The sequence below is a fragment of the Dipodomys ordii genome, unplaced genomic scaffold (assembly GCF_000151885.1).
Source record: "Dipodomys ordii isolate 6190 unplaced genomic scaffold, Dord_2.0 Scaffold18, whole genome shotgun sequence".
In the NCBI taxonomy this organism is placed as follows: domain Eukaryota; kingdom Metazoa; phylum Chordata; class Mammalia; order Rodentia; family Heteromyidae; genus Dipodomys; species Dipodomys ordii.
The window spans coordinates 644157-662493 of record NW_012267234.1 but is presented as its reverse complement, the minus strand read 5'-3'; the positions used below and the strand labels follow the sequence as shown (position 1 = coordinate 662493).

General features: G+C 45.6%; 1 protein-coding gene across 1 annotated transcript in view; it reads left to right on the top strand.

Moving 5' to 3' along the window:
• The window catches only part of Cnot1 (CCR4-NOT transcription complex, subunit 1), a 104207-nt gene that overhangs the window by 394 nt on the left and 85476 nt on the right, over positions 1-18337 (top strand). Inside the window, exon 2 of the mRNA XM_013012645.1 lies at positions 17061-17336. Coding sequence (XP_012868099.1) covers positions 17235-17336 — 102 coding nt within the window. The 5' untranslated portion in view covers positions 17061-17234. The remainder of the gene's footprint in view (positions 1-17060; positions 17337-18337) is intronic.

The following is an 18337-nucleotide window of genomic DNA, read 5'->3' as shown; positions in this document are numbered from 1 at the left end:
GGTGGCGGTTCAGGAGCCTGGGCGCCGCACCGCGCGGGCTGCAGCCTCCCCGGCCGCACGAGCGCCTTAACTGTTGTTTTCCCTCGGGGCTCTCGAATGGGCGCCGTGGGCACCGACTCCCGAGGCCTAGCTGCTGCGCTTGGCCGGGGTGGGGGGAGGGGGCCGCCGGGGAGAGGGAGTTGGTGCCGACCCCAGAGCCTTTTCGAGGTACCGGGAACTGCCGCTCTCCCCCCCGGGGTGGGTCCCCAGCGTGTTGTCAGAGCCCCCCCCCCGCCCTGGTCCGCCCGCCGGTGGGAGGGGCGCGCGGGAACCCACACTTCCTCGTTACTTCTGGCTACAGGTTTGTTTTTTTTTTTTTTTCTCCTTTCTCATTTCTTTTTCTGTCGTTTCACTGGCACAACCCGGCGCTCACTTTCTCCGAAAGTCGCCTCCGAGGCCCTCCCCCCATCCCCCCGCCGCCTCCAGCTTGATGTGGGCGCGGTGGGTGGCGGTTCCGTCCACCGCAGGACAAGTGTCTCTTTCCCCCCCGTGAGCCGAGTACTACTTGTAGGCCTCGAGGCTGCTGTGAAGTTGGCTGCAGGTCTTTCGAGTTTATTGAAGACCCGACCGCACATCTTGTGTTTTTTGCAGTCCCACCTGCTCCGCCAAAGCCACTCTCCCACCTGTGCGCACGGATGAGGAATGAGCTCAGTGGGTTTCAAGAAAGTGCGGTTGTGTTTTAGACGTTCTGAGAAGTAAACTTTTCTCCGAAAGGCAGCTAGTCACAAATGGTTATCTTCCCCTACCTCCTCACTCAGACATCGAACCTAGGATCTCCTGTGCATGCTATAGGCAATCCCTGCACTAGTGTCACCCTCCTTAGACTTCTGTAAGAAGAAAAAAAAGTATTTTGTTCTTGAAAACAGTACTTACATCTTCCTACTTGTATCTCTACAATTGCATCTTCGAAGACTTCATGGGAGTTTTGTGGGTTTTTTTTTTTTTTTTTTTGAGTCGGTCATGGGGCTTGAACTCAGGGTCTGGGCACTGTCCCTGAGCTCTTTTGCTCAAGGCTAGCACTCTGCCACTTTGAGCCACAGCTCTGGTGGTTAATCAGAGAGAATAGTCTCAGGGGCTTTCTTGTTGAGACTGGCTTCGAACCATTACCCCCAGACCTCATCCTCATGAGTAGCTAGGATTACAGGCATGAGCCACCAGCACCCAGCGTTTAAAAAAAAAATTAACAAACTTGAGCTTTTCTTACAAGATACTCCCTTTGAAAAGGAATAGGGACACATGGCAGTTAAAAAAATGGAAAATGGAAGTGAGATATTGAGAAGTGGGTCAAACAGGTTAAGAACAAATTTATTTTTGCAGGGGTAGTGATCTTTGGTGTAAAGTGGAATTTCTACTCTTTCAAAGATGGGTATTATAGTATTTAGAAGTTAATAAGATGGATGTATGGTAACAGCCCTGGGAGAAGGCACTTCTCTGGAGGTTGAGGCTACCAACCTAGGGCAAAGTTACCTAGAGCTTATCTCAAGAACAGTACAAACAAAAAGGCTGTGGGCCTGTCTCAAGTGTTGGAGCACTCAGTGTGTGCGAGGAGACTCTAGATTCCCAGTTAAGTCCCCCCCCCAAAAAAAATATGGTTGTGTAGTAACAGTTTAAATAATGATACTTTAGGAAACTACAAATTGTTACATTGTCTGAGAACAAAATGGATTGATACCTGGACTTTTAGGTGGCTAATGGTAGCATGTTGCTAAACTAAGGAGATGAGGGGGTGTTCTGGCACTTGCTTGGTCCCCTTTCTACAAAAAGACCCAAAGTTTGAGTCTTAACTCTTTTGGTAGAAAAACTTGACAAGTTTAGAAACAAGGCACAAAAACCTGTATTTCCTTACTGAAATTATAACCAGAAGTGGTTTTTTTTTTTTGCGTGTGTGTGTGTGTGTGTGTGTACACGTACACGTACACGTACATGTACATGTGTACATACATGCGTGCGTGTGCGCGCTAGTACCAGGGCTTCAACTTGGGCCTTGCATTCTTGCTCAGTGTTCTTGTTGATGGCTGAGTCAACCCTCCAGTTAAGCATTTTATTTGCGGGTTAATTGTTTAACAGACCTTAATGCCTAGGCTGACTTTGAACTTCCACTCCTCCGAGTCAACTTCCACTCCTCCGAGTCTCAGCCTCCTGAGTAGGGAATTAAGCCTTTTTTGTTTTTTGGTTGTGGGTCTTGAACTCTGGGTCTGGGTGCTGTCCCTTAGCTCTTCAGCTCAAGGGGAGTGCTCTACCACTTGAGCCACAGCGCCATTTCCAGTTTTCTGGAAGGTAATTGGAAATAAGAGTCTCATAGACTTTGCTGCCCCAACTGGTTTGGAACCACGATCCTCAGATCTCAGCCTCCTGAGTAGCTAGGATTATAGGCTTGCGCCACCAGCACCCAGCTTTTTTTTTTTAAAAACTTGCTGTGTAGTATGTGCTGTCCTCTAATGTTCAGTTCTGCCTCAGCTTTTCAAGTTCTGGTAACCATGCCATGCCAGACTTGAAGCACTGTCACTGTGTGTGTGACAGAGAGAGAGAGACAAAATGACCCTTTAAACTTCTTGCTAGAATGACATCCCAACAAGACTTATTTTAAGATAAAGAAAACCCAGCAATATCCTTTCTGTGTATATACATTTTTTAAATAAAATTTTTGCCAGTCCTGGGATTTGAACTCAGCCTGGACACTGACCCTGAGCTTCTTGTGCTCAAGTTTAGTGTACTACCACTTGAGTCACATAGTGCCACTTCTGGCCTTTTCTGTTTATTTTGTCAGTCATGGGGCTTGAACTCTAGGCCTGGGTGCTGTCCCTGAGCTCTTCAGCTCAAGGCTACTAGCACTCGACCACTTGAGCCATAGTGCCACTTCTGGCTTTTTCTGTGTATGTGGTACTGAGGAATTGAACCCAGGACTTCATGCATGCTAGGCAAGCACTTTACCATTAAGCCACCTTCCCAGCCCTGTACATAATTTTTTTTTTTTTGGGGTCCGGTCGTGGGGCCTGAACTCTGGGCTTGGGCGCTGTCCCTCAGCTCTTCAGCTCAAGGCTAGTGCTCTACGACTTGAGCCACAGCACCACTTCCGGCTTTTTTCTTATATGGTGCTGAGGAATCGAACCCAGGGCCTCATCCATGCAAGACAAGCACTCTGCCACTGATCCACCTTCCCAGCCCTGTACATAATTTTTTTTTTTTTGGGGTCCGGTCGTGGGGCCTGAACTCTGGGCTTGGGCGCTGTCCCTCAGCTCTTCAGCTCAAGGCTAGTGCTCTACGACTTGAGCCACAGCACCACTTCCGGCTTTTTTCTTATATGGTGCTGAGGAATCGAACGCAGAGCCTCATGCATGCAAGGCAAGCACTCTACCACTGAACCACACCTTCCCAACCCCAAAAATTTTTTTCTTAACTTTTAAATTTCTATCACCAGTGGCATGAAAACATTCACCTTTTCAAAAATCATTTCAGATTATCTGTTACATACTGAGTACCTTGCATATATATGGCTGAATTAATACATGTAATAGTTAATACATAAACTCTCTGGTAAGTTGTAGCCACTTTACATAAGTCGTATACCATTTCTAATTACCTAGTGGATGTTTTTTTTTTTGTGCCAATCCTGGGGCTTGAACTGGGCCTGGGTGCTGTCCCTGAGCTTCCCCCCCCCCGCCCCCCCAAAGCTAGTGCTTTAAGAGCCACAGGCTCTACTTCTGGCTTTTTGATGGCCAATTGGAGATCTCATTCATGGACTTGTCCTGTCTGAGCTGGCTTCAAATGATGATCCTAGGATTATAGGCATGAGCCATTGGCATTTAGCCTATCTGATGGATTTTATTTATTGTTTTGTTCCTGAAGTTTGAACCTAGAATTCATTTATGCTAAGCATGCCTTCTACCCGCTAAGCTTCTTCTATAGTCCCTGACTGGTAGATTTGAGTTATTGTAGCTTACATGAATTTGTGGAAAGCCAATCTAAGGTTTACACTTGTAGGGTCTACCCTTATTGAAGGTAGACACAAAAACTATTTTTTCAGGGCTGGGAAGGTGGCTCAGTGGTAGAGTGCTTGCCTTGCATGCATGAGGCCCTGGGTTCGATTCCTCAGCACCACATAAGCAAAAAGAAAAAAAGCTGGAAGTGGCTCTGTGGCTCAAGTGGTAGAGCGCTAGCCTTGAGCTGAAGAGCTGAGGGACAGTGCCCAGGCCCAGAGTTCAGGCCCCATGACCAGACCCAAAAACAAACAAAAATATTTTTTCAACAAAGGCATAGGCATTGTTGTCATTTGGGCAGAACAATTATCTTTGTTAAGATGTGTATGTTTGCTGGGTGGGTGCTGGTGGCTCATGCCTGTAATCCTAGCTACTGGGGACTGAGATCTGAGGATCATGGTTCAAAGCCAGCCCAGGTAGGGAAAGTTTGTGAGACTCTGATCTCCAGTTAACCACCAGAAAACTGGAAGTGGTGCTGTGGCTCAAGTGGTAGAGCACTAGCCTTGAGCTGAAGAGCTGAGGGATAGAGAGTCCAGGCCCAGAGTTCAAGCCCCACGACCTACCCCCCCCCCCAAAAAAAAAATGTGTATGTGTTCATGTTCCTTCATCTCTGGCTTGATTTACTTGCTCTTGGCTGGCTGGCTGGCACTCTACTACTTGAGCCATGTCTCTAGCCCTGTTTATTGCTGGTTATTTTAGAGATGGTATCTTGGATTTTTCTGCCTTGTCTGGCTTTGAATTGTGACCCTCCAAGTCTTAGCCTTCTAAGTAGTTAGAATTATGGACATGAGCCACTAGTGCTACTGCTTATATTTTAAATTGGTTCTGGGGATTGAGCCCAGAGCCTCTGATATATGTTCCACCAGTGTACTATGCCAATAACCTAGTCCCAAGTTTTTTGTGTATGTGTACTGATACAAGGGCTTTGAGTAGTGTCTCTCACTCTCGCTTCCCTGCTCATAGTTGGCACTGTACTACTTGCTCCTGACCTCCAATCTGGCATTTTCTGGTCAATTGGAGATGTCTTTCAGGCATAATCTTCAAAGGTGATTCTTACTTGAATCAGTTTTATGCAGGACGATAGGAGTCTCATATTTCTACATTTATTAGTCAGCATTTATCTGTTAAAAATGCCTATTGTCTCACCTTTTTAATTTTTTTTTTTTGGTGGGTTTGAGCTCAGTGCCTGGGTGTTGAGAGATTTTCTGCTCAAGGCTAGCACTCTTACTTTTGAGTGCTACAGCTTCATTTCCAGTTTTCTGGTGGTTAATTGGAGACAGGAGTCTCATTGACTTTCCTACCTGGATTGGCTTCTCACCAGAATCCTCAGATCTCAGCCTCCTCAGTAGCTAGGATTACATGTATGAGTCCAGCGCTGGCTTAAGTTTTTATTTATGTTTGTTATCTTCAAATCGTTGTACCAAGGGAGTTAACATTTAACATGTCCTTTTGTGTCCATCTGTGTGTCTGTTTTTGAGTGTCTCTTAACAATTCACCTCTTTCATCATTTTCCTCACCTCCCCACCTCTATCCCCTACTAGTTTTATGGAGTTTCCTAGTTCCATTTTAATCTATGTACATTGTCATATAAGTTTATCTTTCTGTTCACTGTTCTCCCATTAGTCTGTCCCTCTCAGTCAAGACATGTTTTCAAGCCTGGCGCCAATGGCTTGTGCCTGTAATAGTAGCTACTCAGGAGGCTGAGATCTGAGGATCACAGTTCAAAGCCAGCCCTGGCAGGAAAGTCTGTGAAACTCTTTATCTCCAATAAACCACCAGAAAATGGGAAGTGGCTCTGTAGCTCAAGTGGTAGAGCGCTAGCCTTGAGCTGAAGAGCTGAGGGACAGCGCTCAAGCCCAGAGTTCAAGCCCCACGACCGACCAAAAAAAAAAAAAAACCAAAACGTTTTCAGCTTTCTGATACTCATCTTGTTAAACAGTCTTTCAGTGGTTATATGATAGGATCTTACTCCTGAATATACCATACTTGAGTCAAGTTGGCTTGTTTATATTTGCATATGGTCCTGTCTGTATTTGTGTATGTTTATGCTTAAGGTCTAAAAATATGCTTTCTAGTCTCTTAAAGCATATTCATGGATTCAGAGAGTTTTTGTTTTTTGGTCAGTTGTAGGGCTTGAACTCTGGGCCTGAGCGATGTCCCTGGGATCGATCTTCAGCTCAAGGTGAGAGCTCTACCACTTGAGCCACAGCACCACTTCTGTTTTTCTCGTGGTTTAGTGGAGATAAGCGTTTCATGGACTTACCTGCCTGCCCCAACTGGCTTTCAACCGTGATCCTCAGATCTCAGACTCCCGAGTAGCTAGGATTATAGGCATGAGCCACCAGCACCTGGCCTATGAGACTCTTATCTCCAATTAACCACCAGAAAACTAGGAGTGGCGCTGTGGCTCAAAGTGGTAGAGTGCTTGCCTTGAGCTGAAGAGCTGAGGGCAGCACCCAGGCTCAGAGTTCAAGACTCACAACCCATCAAAAAACAAAACAAAAAAGTGGGCTGGGAAGGTGGCACAGTGGTAGAGTACTTGCCTTACATGCATGAGGCCCTGGGTCAATTCCTTAGCACCACATAAGCAGAAAAAGTTAGAAGTAGCACTGTGGCTCAAGCGGTAGAGAGCTGAAGAGCTGAGGGACAGCGCCCAGGCCCAGAGTCCAAGCTCCACAATGGACCAAAAAAAAAAAAAAAACAAAAACAAAACAAGAAAACCCTGAAACATTAAGGGGATTACACTGGAAAGCACAGTATAAAACTCTCAAGATTGCTCAGCATTATGTTAAGTGGAAGAGGAAGATGGAGAAGCTGCAGATGTCTAAGAATATGTAGAGTGGATTGCTGGAAACAGACAAGGCTATCCTAGACACAAGAAAAATAGTAGAAGCTGGGAGTATGGCATAGTGGTAGCGTGTTTGCCAACTTGCATGAAGCCCTGGGTTCAATTCCTCAGTACCACATAAACAGAAAAAACCATAACTGACACTATGGTTCAAGTGGTAGAGTCCTAGCCTTGAGCAAAAGAAGCTCAGGACAGTACCCAGACCTTGAGTTCAAGCCCCAGGATTGTTTCCCACCCACCCATCCCCCCCCCCAAAAAAAAAAGCTTCTAAGGTAAAATTGATGCTGGAGGTGAAAATGCTATGACTTGTATATACAGCTCTGTTGCTTGGCTATGATAGGTATATGAAGATATCAGTTAAGATCATGAGAAACCTGGCACCAGTGGCTAATGGCCTAGTTACTTAGGAGGCTGGGATCTCAGGATTGTGGTTTGAAGCCAGCCAGGGCAGAGAAGTCCCTCTCCCTCTCCCTCTCTCCCCTCCTTTCCCCTTCCCTCTTTCCCCTCCCCTCTTTCCCCTCCCCTCCCCTCCCCTCTCCTCCCCCTCCACATCTCTCTGTCTCTCTTTCAGTCTTAGAGCTTGAACCCAGGGCCTGGGCACTGTCCCCAAACTACTTTTGCCCAAGGCTAGCACTCTACCACTTGAGCTACCACTCTACCACAGTGCCACTTTGGCATTTTCTGTTTATGTTGTACTGAGGAATCAAACCCAGGCTTCATCCTAGGCAAGCACTCTACCACTAAGCCATATTCCCAGCCCAGAAATTACATCTCTTATATAAGAGACTTTGTTGTTGTTGTTGGTCATGGGTGTTTAACTCTGGGTCTGGGCCTGGGTGCTGAAAAGCTCAAGGTGAGCACTGTCTACCACTTGACACAACCCCACTTCTGGTTTTCTAGCTGTTAATTGGAGATGAGTCGTACTTTCCTGCCCTGGTTGGCTTTGAACCTCAGTCCTCGGATCTCAGCCTCCTGAGTAGCTAGGATTACAGGTGTGAGCCACTGGCATCTGCCTATAAGAGACTTTTATTTCCAATTAGCCACTCAAAAAACTGGAGATGGAGCTGTGGCTCAAACTGGTAGAGCTCTAGCCTTGAACAAAAGAGCTCAGGGACACCTCCCAGGCCCTTAGTTTAAGCCCCACAACTGACAAAAAGAAAAAATCATTTGAAGATCTTGCCTATATCTTAGAATATTCCTACTCGCCACAACCAACTTCTCAATTTTACAACAATGTAGAATGCAAATGAAACGAAGGGGCATTCACAGCCAGGAATGGTGGTTCATGTCGGTAATACCAGTATTTGAGAAGATGAAGATGGAAACATTAGGTCATCCTGTGAGATTCTGTCTCGGTGCACATATATCTCACTGCCTCCTATGTGTTCATTGTACCCATGCAAGGATGCTGAAGTGATGAAGGAAATCATTGTAAAAGGAGCCACAGTCACTTGAGGCTTTTTCTGTTTATGTGGTACTGAGGAATGGAACTCAGGGCTTCATGAATCCTAGGCAAGCATTCTTCCAGTAAGCTACATTCACAGCCCTATGTTTTTTTTGAGGGGGGGCAGTCCTGGGGATTGAACCCAAGGCCTGGGTGCTGTCCCTCAGCTCTTCAACTCAAGGCAAGTGCTCTACCACTTGAGCCACAGAGCCAGTTCTGGTTTTCTGGTGGTTTATTGCAGATAAGAGTCTTATGAACTTTTCTGCCTGGGCTGGCTTTGAACTGTGATCCTCAGATCTTAGCCTCTTGAGTAGCTAGGATTACTGGTGTGAGCCACCGGCACCCAGCCTGGGGCTTGAACTCTTTGAGTGTTGTCTCTAAGGTATTTTTGTTCAAGGCCAGCACTCTTATCACTTGAGCTATAGCACCACTTCCAGATTTTTCTGTGATTAATTGGAGATAGTAAGTACTTTCCTGCCCAGGCTGGCTTTGAACCGCAATTCTCAGATCTCAACCTCTTGAATAAGATTTATAGGCTTGAGGGTGGGAAGGTGGCTCAGTGGTAGAGCGCTTGCCTTGCAATGCATGAGGCCCTGGGTTCCATTCCCCAGCACCACATAAGCAAAAAGAAAAAAGCCGGAAGTGGCGCTGTGGCTTAGAGCGCTAGCCTTGAGCTGAAGAGCTGAGGGACAGCACCCAGGCCCAGAGTTCAGGCCCCACAACCGGACCCAAAAAAAAAAAAAAGATTATAGGCTTGAGACACGGTTGCTTGGCTTGGCTTGTATAACAATACTTTAAAAAATGTACAAGCTGTCATTTCGACAATCGAATTAGTAGAGTACAAAGACAGCTCACAATGTGAGAGAGAGCATAGCCAGGCCTAGATGGCTGGCTACTGTAATCCTAGCTACTCAGGAGGCTGAGATCTGAGGATCACAGTTCAAAGCCAGCCTGGACAGGAAAGTCCGTGAGACTCTTTATCTCCAATTAACCACCGGCAAATGAAAGTGGAGCTGTGGCTCAATGTGGTACAGTGCTGCTAGACTTGAGTGAAATTGCTCAGACAGCAACCAGGCCTTCCCTGAGTTCAAACCTTACTGACCAGGAAAAAGAAAAGCATAGAATCTGTTCTAATTATTGGTTCTCATTTTAAAAGAACCCATACACTTGACCATTGACCATATTTATCAATCGCTGTGCCATGTGTGTTAAGATAGCCCAGGGTCACCTAACACTTGATCTTCAGCTTCCCAAACATGGGAGATAACAGGCATGTACCACCGTTCCTGGTTGCGAATGCCCTTTAATTTGCATTCTACATAGTTGTTAAATTGAGAAGTTGGTTATGGAGAGTAGGAGAATTCCAAGATTTTTGCATGAGTAACTTTAAGGATGAAATTAGTATCAGCTGAGATGGGTTAAGGTTTTACATGTGTGTAAACAAATATGGACAGGGAAGTCAGGAACTTTTTTTTTCTGCACTCTTCATACTTAGAGGGTAAATGCTCTCTATACTTGAACCACACCCCCAGCTTTTTATTTTGCTTATTTTTCTGTTCCCTCTCCTCTCCCCTCCCCTCCCCTCCTCTTCTCTTCTCTCCCCTCCCCTCCTTTCCCTTCTCTTCCTCTTCTCTCCCCCTCTCTCCCCTTCTCTCTCTTTCTCTCTCCTCCTCTCCTCTCCCCCTTCTTTCCCTTCTCTCCTCTCTTCTCTTTCCTCTCCTTCTCCCCTCCTCCCTCTCTCCTCTCTCTCCTCCCCTCCTTTCCTCTTCTTCCCTTCTCTCTCCCCTCTGTCTCCCCTCTCTCCCCACTCTCTCTCCTCTCCTGTCTCTCTCCCTTCCTCTCCTTCCTCTCCTCTCTCCTGGACCTGGGTGCTGTCCCTGATCTTTGGCTCAAGGATAGATTAATTAGAGATAAGAGTCTCATGTATTTTCATATCTGGGCTTACTTCAAATAGTGCTCCTCAGATTCCAGCCTCCTGAGAAGGATTACAAGCATCAGCCACCAGCCCCCAACAAAATCTTATATTTGACTCAGGGTAGCCTCAGATAATAATCCTGTCTTACAGGCTTTCTCAAATGAGATCACAGACATGTACCACTATGCCTAGCTGTCCCTCAGCTCTTCAGCTCAAGGCTAGCTCTCTACCACTTGAGCCACAGCGCCACTTATAGCTTTTTCTTTTTGCTTATGTGGTGCTGAGGAATCGAACCCAGGGCCTCAGGCATGCAAGGCAAGTGCTCTACCACTGAGCCACCTTCCCAGCCCTCCTAGCCTCTTGATTGGGATGGATGTCTCACTGACTTTTTGTCTTTGATGGCCTTGAACTATGATCCTCCTGATCTGCCCCTAGCGTAGCTGGGATTCTAGGTTTGAGCCAGCACTCTAGGTAAGGTGATCGTTTTCCAACATAAGTGTTTGAGATATCAGGTAGGAAATTAAATACAGAAGAAGCCTAGACACCATGGGAGGTTTGAGCTGGTGGGCATAGGCTAGAGATAAAACAGAGAGTTGTTGGTATTGATGTCTTTTAAAACCGCAAGAATTGGGGCTGGGAAGGTGGCTCAGTGGTAGAGCGCTTGCCTTGCATGCCTGAGGCCCTGGGTTCCATTCCTCAGCACCAAATAAGCAAAAAGAAAAAAGCCGAAGTGGCGCTGTGGCTCAAGTGGTAGAGCGCTAGCCTTGAGCTGAAGAGCTGAGGGACAGCGCCCAGCCCAGAGTTCAGGCCCCACGACCAGACCCCCCAAAAAGAAAAAACCCACAAGAATTAAGTAGATCACTAAGAAAGTGTGTATGAAGAAAAGTCCAAGGGGGTCTTAATATTACAAGGCTGAAAGTCAGTAAAGGAGACTGAGCAGGAGAGATCAGTGGAAGAGCATCTTTGAAATAGTTTATCACTTTAGAAGGTGGGAAGCTATTAGCTTGGTCAGTGGTGTTGGCTAGGATGATCATATGGCTTGGATTTTACTGTTTATTTTGGTGCAGAAGTTTTCCTTTTGGTGGTGGTAGTGATACCATGAATGCTCAAGGAAGTGCTCATCACTGAGCTATATCTTCTACCTGTTATAAATTGTTTCTGGTGCCCTCTATGTTCAGAAGAGTACTAGTTTGACTCATTAATTACATGGTCACTATAATATATCAAATAAGAACTGGGAATTGGTTATTAGTTGAATGTACTAACATGCTAGCATAATGAAGTTTGGCTTTTTGAAATTTGTAGTCGACTATACACACACATTTATATTTACTCTTTTTTTTCCCCGGTTGTGGGGCTTGAACTCTGGGCCTGGGTACTATCCCTCAGTTCTTCAGCTCAAGGCCAGCACTCTACCACTTGAGCCACAGCAACACTGCTGTGAAAGAAAGTCTCATGGACTTTCTTGCCCGGGTTGGTTTTAAACCACTATCCTGGGCTGGGAAGGTGGCTCAGTGGTAGAGTGCTTGCCTTGCATGCATGAGGCCCTAGGTTTGATTCCTCAGCACCACATAAGCAAAAAGAAAAAAGCCAGAAGTGGTGCCGTGGCTCAGGTGGTAGAGCGCTAGCCTTGAGCTGAAGAGCTGAGGGACAGCGCCCACCCAAAAAACAACCAACCAAACAAACAGAAAAACCCACTATCCTCAGATCTCAGCCTTCTGAGTAGCTAGGATTATAGGTGTGAGCCACCAGCACCTTAGAGCTTTTCTTTTTTTGGGGGGGGGGAGGGGTCCAGTCCTGGGGCCTGAACTCTGGGTTTGGGCGCTGTCCCTCAGCTCTTCAGCTCAAGGCTAGCACTCCACCACCTGAGCCACAGTGCCAGTTCCAGCTTTTTTCTTTTTGCTTATGTAGTGCTGAGGAATCAAACCCAAGGCCTCATGCATGCAAGGCAAATGCTCCACCACTGAGCCACCTTCCCAGCCCTACCTTAGAGCTTTTCTTTCTTTTTCTTTTTTGTCGGCCATGGGGCTTGAACTCTGGGCTTGGGAGCTATCCCTCAGCTCAAGGTGAGCTCTCGACTGCTTGAGCCACAGCATCACTTCCGGTTTTCTAGTGGTTTATTGGAGATAAGAGTCTCATGGACTTTGCTGCCCAGGCTGGCTTTGAATCGTGATCCTCAGATCTCAGCCTCCTGAGTAGCTAGGATTACAGGCATGAGCCACCAGCGCCCAGCTTTGAGCTTTTCTTATCAGTAGACATAGGAAATAATAAAATTGCATGTCTTGAGGAATTGAGAATATTTGTGAATGTCATTCATTTAAAATTAAATTTTGCTGAATTGTACTGCCATAGGTAAGATATTCATTTCATAATAAACATGTTCTGGGCTGGGAATATGGCTTAGTGGTAGAATGCTTGCTTAGCATGCATGAAGCCCTGGACTCAATTTCTTAGTACCACATAAACAGAAAAAAAAAAAAAGCTGGAAGTGGCAGAGTGCTTGCCTTGAGCAAAGAAGCTCAGGGACAGTGCCCAGGTCCTGAGTTCAAGCCCCAGGACTGGCAAAAAACAACAAAAAACTGTTCCTTATCTTTCAACATTGTTTACTATTAATGATGGTGAGGATTGAGCCCCAGGGTTGGTCCTATGTGTGTTGACAAGCTCTATTAGCATTATTCATTACAGGATCTGAGTAAGGAAGTAAAGAAACTTTGTTACACAGACTTCTATCCTCCTGAAAGGTTATAAAACTTCTTTGGTGTGGCGGTACTGGGGGTTTGAACTCTGGGCCTAATGCTTGCTCAGCAGTTGCTCTACCACCTGACACCCCCAGACACCTCCCTCTACCCCCAGACTTTTTTGCTTTGGTTATTTTTGAACAGTCTCCTAGCAGGCCTGGACCATGGTTTTTCTAATATTTTGCCAAAGTCTCTCTCTCTCTCTCTTTCTCTCCCTCCCTCCCTCCCTCCTCTTTTTCTTTTTTTGGTGTCAATACTGGGGCTTGAACTCTTGGCTAGTGTTCTGTCATTTTAGCCACAGCCCCACTTCTGCCTTTTTGTTGGTTATAAGAATCTCACGGATGGGCTGGGAAGATGGCTCAGTAGTAGAGTGCTTGCCTTGCATGCCTGAGGCCCTGGGTTCGATTCCTCAGCACCACATAAGCAAAAAGAAAAAAGCCGGAGGTGGCGCTGTGGCTCAAGTGGTAGAGCGCTAGCCTTGAGCTGAAGAGCTGAGGGACAGTGCCCATGCCCAGAGTTCAGGCCCCATGGACCCCCCCCCCAAAAAAAAAAAAAGAATCTCACGATGCTGGGCACTGGTGGCTCACGCCTGTACTCCTAGCTGAGATCTGAGGATCATGGTTCAAAGCCAGCCTGGACATGAAACACTGATCTCCAATTATCCACCAGAATACTGGAAGTGGCACTGTGGCTCAAGTGGTAGAGTGCTCATGTTGAGCTGAAGAGCTGAGGGACAGCACCCAGACCCAGAGTTCAATTACCATGACTGAAAAAAAAAAAGAATCTTAAGGACTTTCCTGTCCAGGCAGGCTTTGAACCATAGGTCTCAGGTCTTGGTCTCCTGTGTAGCCTGTGTAGTGTAAGCCATCTGTACCAAAAATCACTTTACTATAGCTTATCTCAAATCTTACCACTCTTGTGGGACCCCCACTCTCTTTGTAAATTTTGTGAAGTCAAGGTAAGACAACACAATGAACAATTGTGTAAAACAAATATAGCTGAAGGTAAAAAAGGAAAGCTGCTTCATTTGTACAATTATAAGAATTCTAGGGGCTGGGAAGGTGGCTCAGGGGTAGAATGTTTGCCTTGCATGCATGAGGCCCTGGGTTTGATTCCTCAACACCACATAAGCAGAAAAAGCCGGAAGTGGCCCTGTGGCTCAAGTAGTAGAGTGCTAGCCTTGAGCTGAAGAGCTGAGGGACAGCGTCCAGGCCGAGTTCAGGCCCACAACCGACCAAAAAAAAGAATTCTATACCTTTTTTAAAAATTTGTGCATGTGTGTGGGCTAGGTGGGCAGGTAGTAGTAATTTACTCAAGGACTTGCTACAAATACTAGATAAGCTCTATACTACTTATATTTCCCTAAAAGTTGTATGATGATAATGTAGTTGTACAAAAGGGTTACAATTCCGTAAGTAAGGTTATGAATACAGTGTTTGGCAAGTATCATTCCTTTTTTCTCCCCTTTATCCCTTTCCTGTTCTTTTTGTTGGTTGTGGGGCTTGAACTCAGCCTGGGCACTGTCCCTGAGCTCTTCAGCTCAAGGTTAGCACTCTACCACTTGAGCCGCAGCACCACTTCTGGCTTTTTCTGTATGTGGTGCTGAGGCATCAAACCCAGGGCCTCATACATGCAAGGCAAGCACTCTTACCACTGAGCCACCTGAGCCACAGAGCCACTTCCATTTTTCTGGTGGTTAATTGGAGATCAGTCTCACGGACTTTTCTGCCTGGGCTGGCTTTGAACTGCGATCCTCAGATTTCAGCCTCCTGAATAGCTAGGATTACAGGCATGAGCTACCAGCACCTGGCTCAAAATCATTTTTTGTGAGACAGTTTTGCTCAGTTGCCCAGGTTGGCTTGAAATTTGCCATCTTTCTACCTTAGCCTCCTAAAATGCTAGGATTACCGTGTAGCACTGCACCCAGCTTAATTGCTGTCTTGTTTTGTTGTGCTTTCTTTTGTGTACTGGCCTTTGAACTCGGACTTCATACTGACTAAGCTCTGCCACTTACTTGAGCTACTCTGCCAGCCCATCTACCCCCGCCCTCCCGTCTGTCCTTGGGCCTGAACTCTGGACCTGGGCACTGTCTCTCATTCTTCAGCTCAAAAACAGAAAAACCTCTAATCAGTCAGGCTTTTTTTTGTAACCCTCCTCTTAATCATTTTCCTATTCCCACCTTACAAAACCTACTGTTTTGCTAATACCTTTTTTTTTTTTTTTGTCTGTTGTGAGGCTTGAACTCTGGGCCTGGACACTGTCTCTCAGCTCTTCAGCTCAAGGCGAGTGTTCTACCATTTGAGCCACAGCACCCACTTCTGGCCTTTTCTGTTTATGTGGTGCTGAGGAATCAAACCCAGGGCCTCATGCATGCAAGGCAAGCACTCTTACTACTGAGCCACCTGCCCAGCCAGAGTGCATTTCTTTTTAGGCCGTGTCACTCACTTTGTTTTGCTTTGGTTATAAAAGTTTTCTGACATAGCCAGTGATTGGATTTAAACTCATACGCAATCTGTTGCTTTGCTACTGTTTGTGGCTTTTCTTTGAAAATTGTAATACAGCTTCTGAAGTCTTTTTTTTTTTTTTTTGCCAGTCCTGGGGCTTGAACTCAGGGCTTGGGCACTGTTCCTGAGCTTCTTTTTTGCTCGAGTAATAGTCTACCACTTGAGCCACACTTCTGGCTTTTTGTTTATGTGGTACTTAGAATTGAACCCAGGGCTTCATGCAATTACTCTACCACTAAGCCACATTCTTAGCCCTTCTGAAGTCTTTACTTGTCTTTCTGTCAGCAATTCAGGCAATTAGAATTCATTCAAAAATGCTGCTTTGGGACCCAAGCTATTTTCTTTGAGCAGTAACATAGGAAAAAGTAAAGTAAATAGTTTTTTTCTTTGTTTTGAGAGGGGCCATATTGGGATTTGAACTGGAAACCTGTTTGCTACACAGGCACTTGTCATTTAGCCACTCCCTTCTGTCTACACATCTGTGTGTGTCCATTTGTGTGTGTTTGTCCATCCCTGTCTTATGTGTCTGTGTCTCTCCTGGGGCTTGAACTCAGTACCTGTGTGTTGTCCTTTAACTTTTTTTGCTCAAGGCTGGCCCTCTACCACTTGAGCTATATATTCACTTCCTGCATTTTGGTAGTTAATTGGAGATGAGAGTCTCATGGATTTTCCTGCCCAGGCTGGTTTCAAAACATGATATTCAGATCTCAGCCTCTTGATTGAGTAGCTAGGATTACAGATGTAAGCCATTGGTACCTGGTTTACATCTTTTTTTTTTTTTTCTTTTTTGGGCAGGGGTGTGGGTCTGGGTAGGGGGGTATGTATGGGCAGTCTAGGGGCTTGAACTCAAGGCCCTGGGCTGCTTTTTGCTCATTCTACTATTTGAGTCATAGTGCCACTTCTGGCCTTTTTTGTTTATGTAGTACTGAGGAATTGAAGCCAGGACTTTTCATGCACGCTAGGCAAGCATGTACTCTACCACACTCCCAGTCTTACATTCCTTTTTTGCTTTAATTATTCTTCTAGGATTTTTTTCATTTGAAGGAATCCTCCTATCTTCCTTTCCTCTATAGCTGAAATTAACATGCCTGAACTACCATATTCCTTAGTTGAGAGTTGTTAAGTGTCTCTCCCCCCCCCCCCTTAGCCTGTAGCCACATTCCTTTCAGTCTTCACATCCTGAGTATCTGGGATTACAAACATGAGTCATTCCTGGCCTCTGTAGTCTTGTGAAGGAGGACTGAAAATGGGATTCTGTCTCTTAAGCCACATTCCCAAACTCATAATTTTAATTGTACAGTCTTACTGCTTTTGACCATGATAATAGAAACTGTCTTTTTGAATTGGCAAAGTAGAAATCTTAAAGCCTTTGTAACCTTTTTAGGCACTGAGATTAAGAAATGAAAGTTATGGAAGTGGCGCTGTAGCTCAAGTGGTAGAGCGCTCGCCTTGAGTTGAAGAGCTGAGGGACAGCGCCCAGGCCCAGAGTTCAAGACCCACAACCGACAAAAAAAAAAAAGAAATGAAAGTTATTTAACCAGTTCTTCTAATTTAAAATTCTTATTTTACTCATTTTTATTTTGTTTTATAAACAGGTGCCATGTTTCAGGACAGAGTAAGACACCTGGTAAAGAAGAATTGAAGAAATTATACAGATACCAGATATAGCATAATTACAAAGAAAGCATTAACCTGCCTCTGAGGTGACTAAAGGGGAATAATGGTGATTTTGCGCCGGGCTCGGCCGCCTGCTTCCGCCCCAACCAGCAATGAATCTTGACTCGCTTTCGCTGGCCTTGTCTCAAATCAGCTACCTGGTGGACAATTTAACCAAGAAAAACTACCGAGCCAGCCAACAGGAAATACAGCATGTAAGTGATGTAATCAAGAAAGAAGTACCATTAAAGTGATGAATATGGGCTGGGAAGGTGGCTCAGTGGTAGAGCACTTGCCTTGCATGCCTGAGGCCCTGGGTTCAATTCCTCAGCACCACATAAGCAAAAAGAAAAAAGCTGGAAGTGGTGCTGTGGCTCAAGTGGTAGAGCGCTAGCCTTGAGCTGAAGAGCTGAGGGACAGCGCCCAGCCCAGAGTTCAGGCCCCACGACCAGACCCCCCAAAAAGAAAAAACCCACAAGAATTAAGTAGATCACTAAGAAAGTGTGTATGAAGAAAAGTCCAAGGGGGTCTTAATATTACAAGGCTGAAAGTCAGTAAAGGAGACTGAGCAGGAGAGATCAGTGGAAGAGCATCTTTGAAATAGTTTATCACTTTAGAAGGTGGGAAGCTATTAGCTTGGTCAGTGGTGTTGGCTAGGATGATCATATGGCTTGGATTTTACTGTTTATTTTGGTGCAGAAGTTTTCCTTTTGGTGGTGGTAGTGATACCATGAATGCTCAAGGAAGTGCTCATCACTGAGCTATATCTTCTACCTGTTATAAATTGTTTCTGGTGCCCTCTATGTTCAGAAGAGTACTAGTTTGACTCATTAATTACATGGTCACTATAATATATCAAATAAGAACTGGGAATTGGTTATTAGTTGAATGTACTAACATGCTAGCATAATGAAGTTTGGCTTTTTGAAATTTGTAGTCGACTATACACACACATTTATATTTACTCTTTTTTTTCCCCGGTTGTGGGGCTTGAACTCTGGGCCTGGGTACTATCCCTCAGTTCTTCAGCTCAAGGCCAGCACTCTACCACTTGAGCCACAGCAACACTGCTGTGAAAGAAAGTCTCATGGACTTTCTTGCCCGGGTTGGTTTTAAACCACTATCCTGGGCTGGGAAGGTGGCTCAGTGGTAGAGTGCTTGCCTTGCATGCATGAGGCCCTAGGTTTGATTCCTCAGCACCACATAAGCAAAAAGA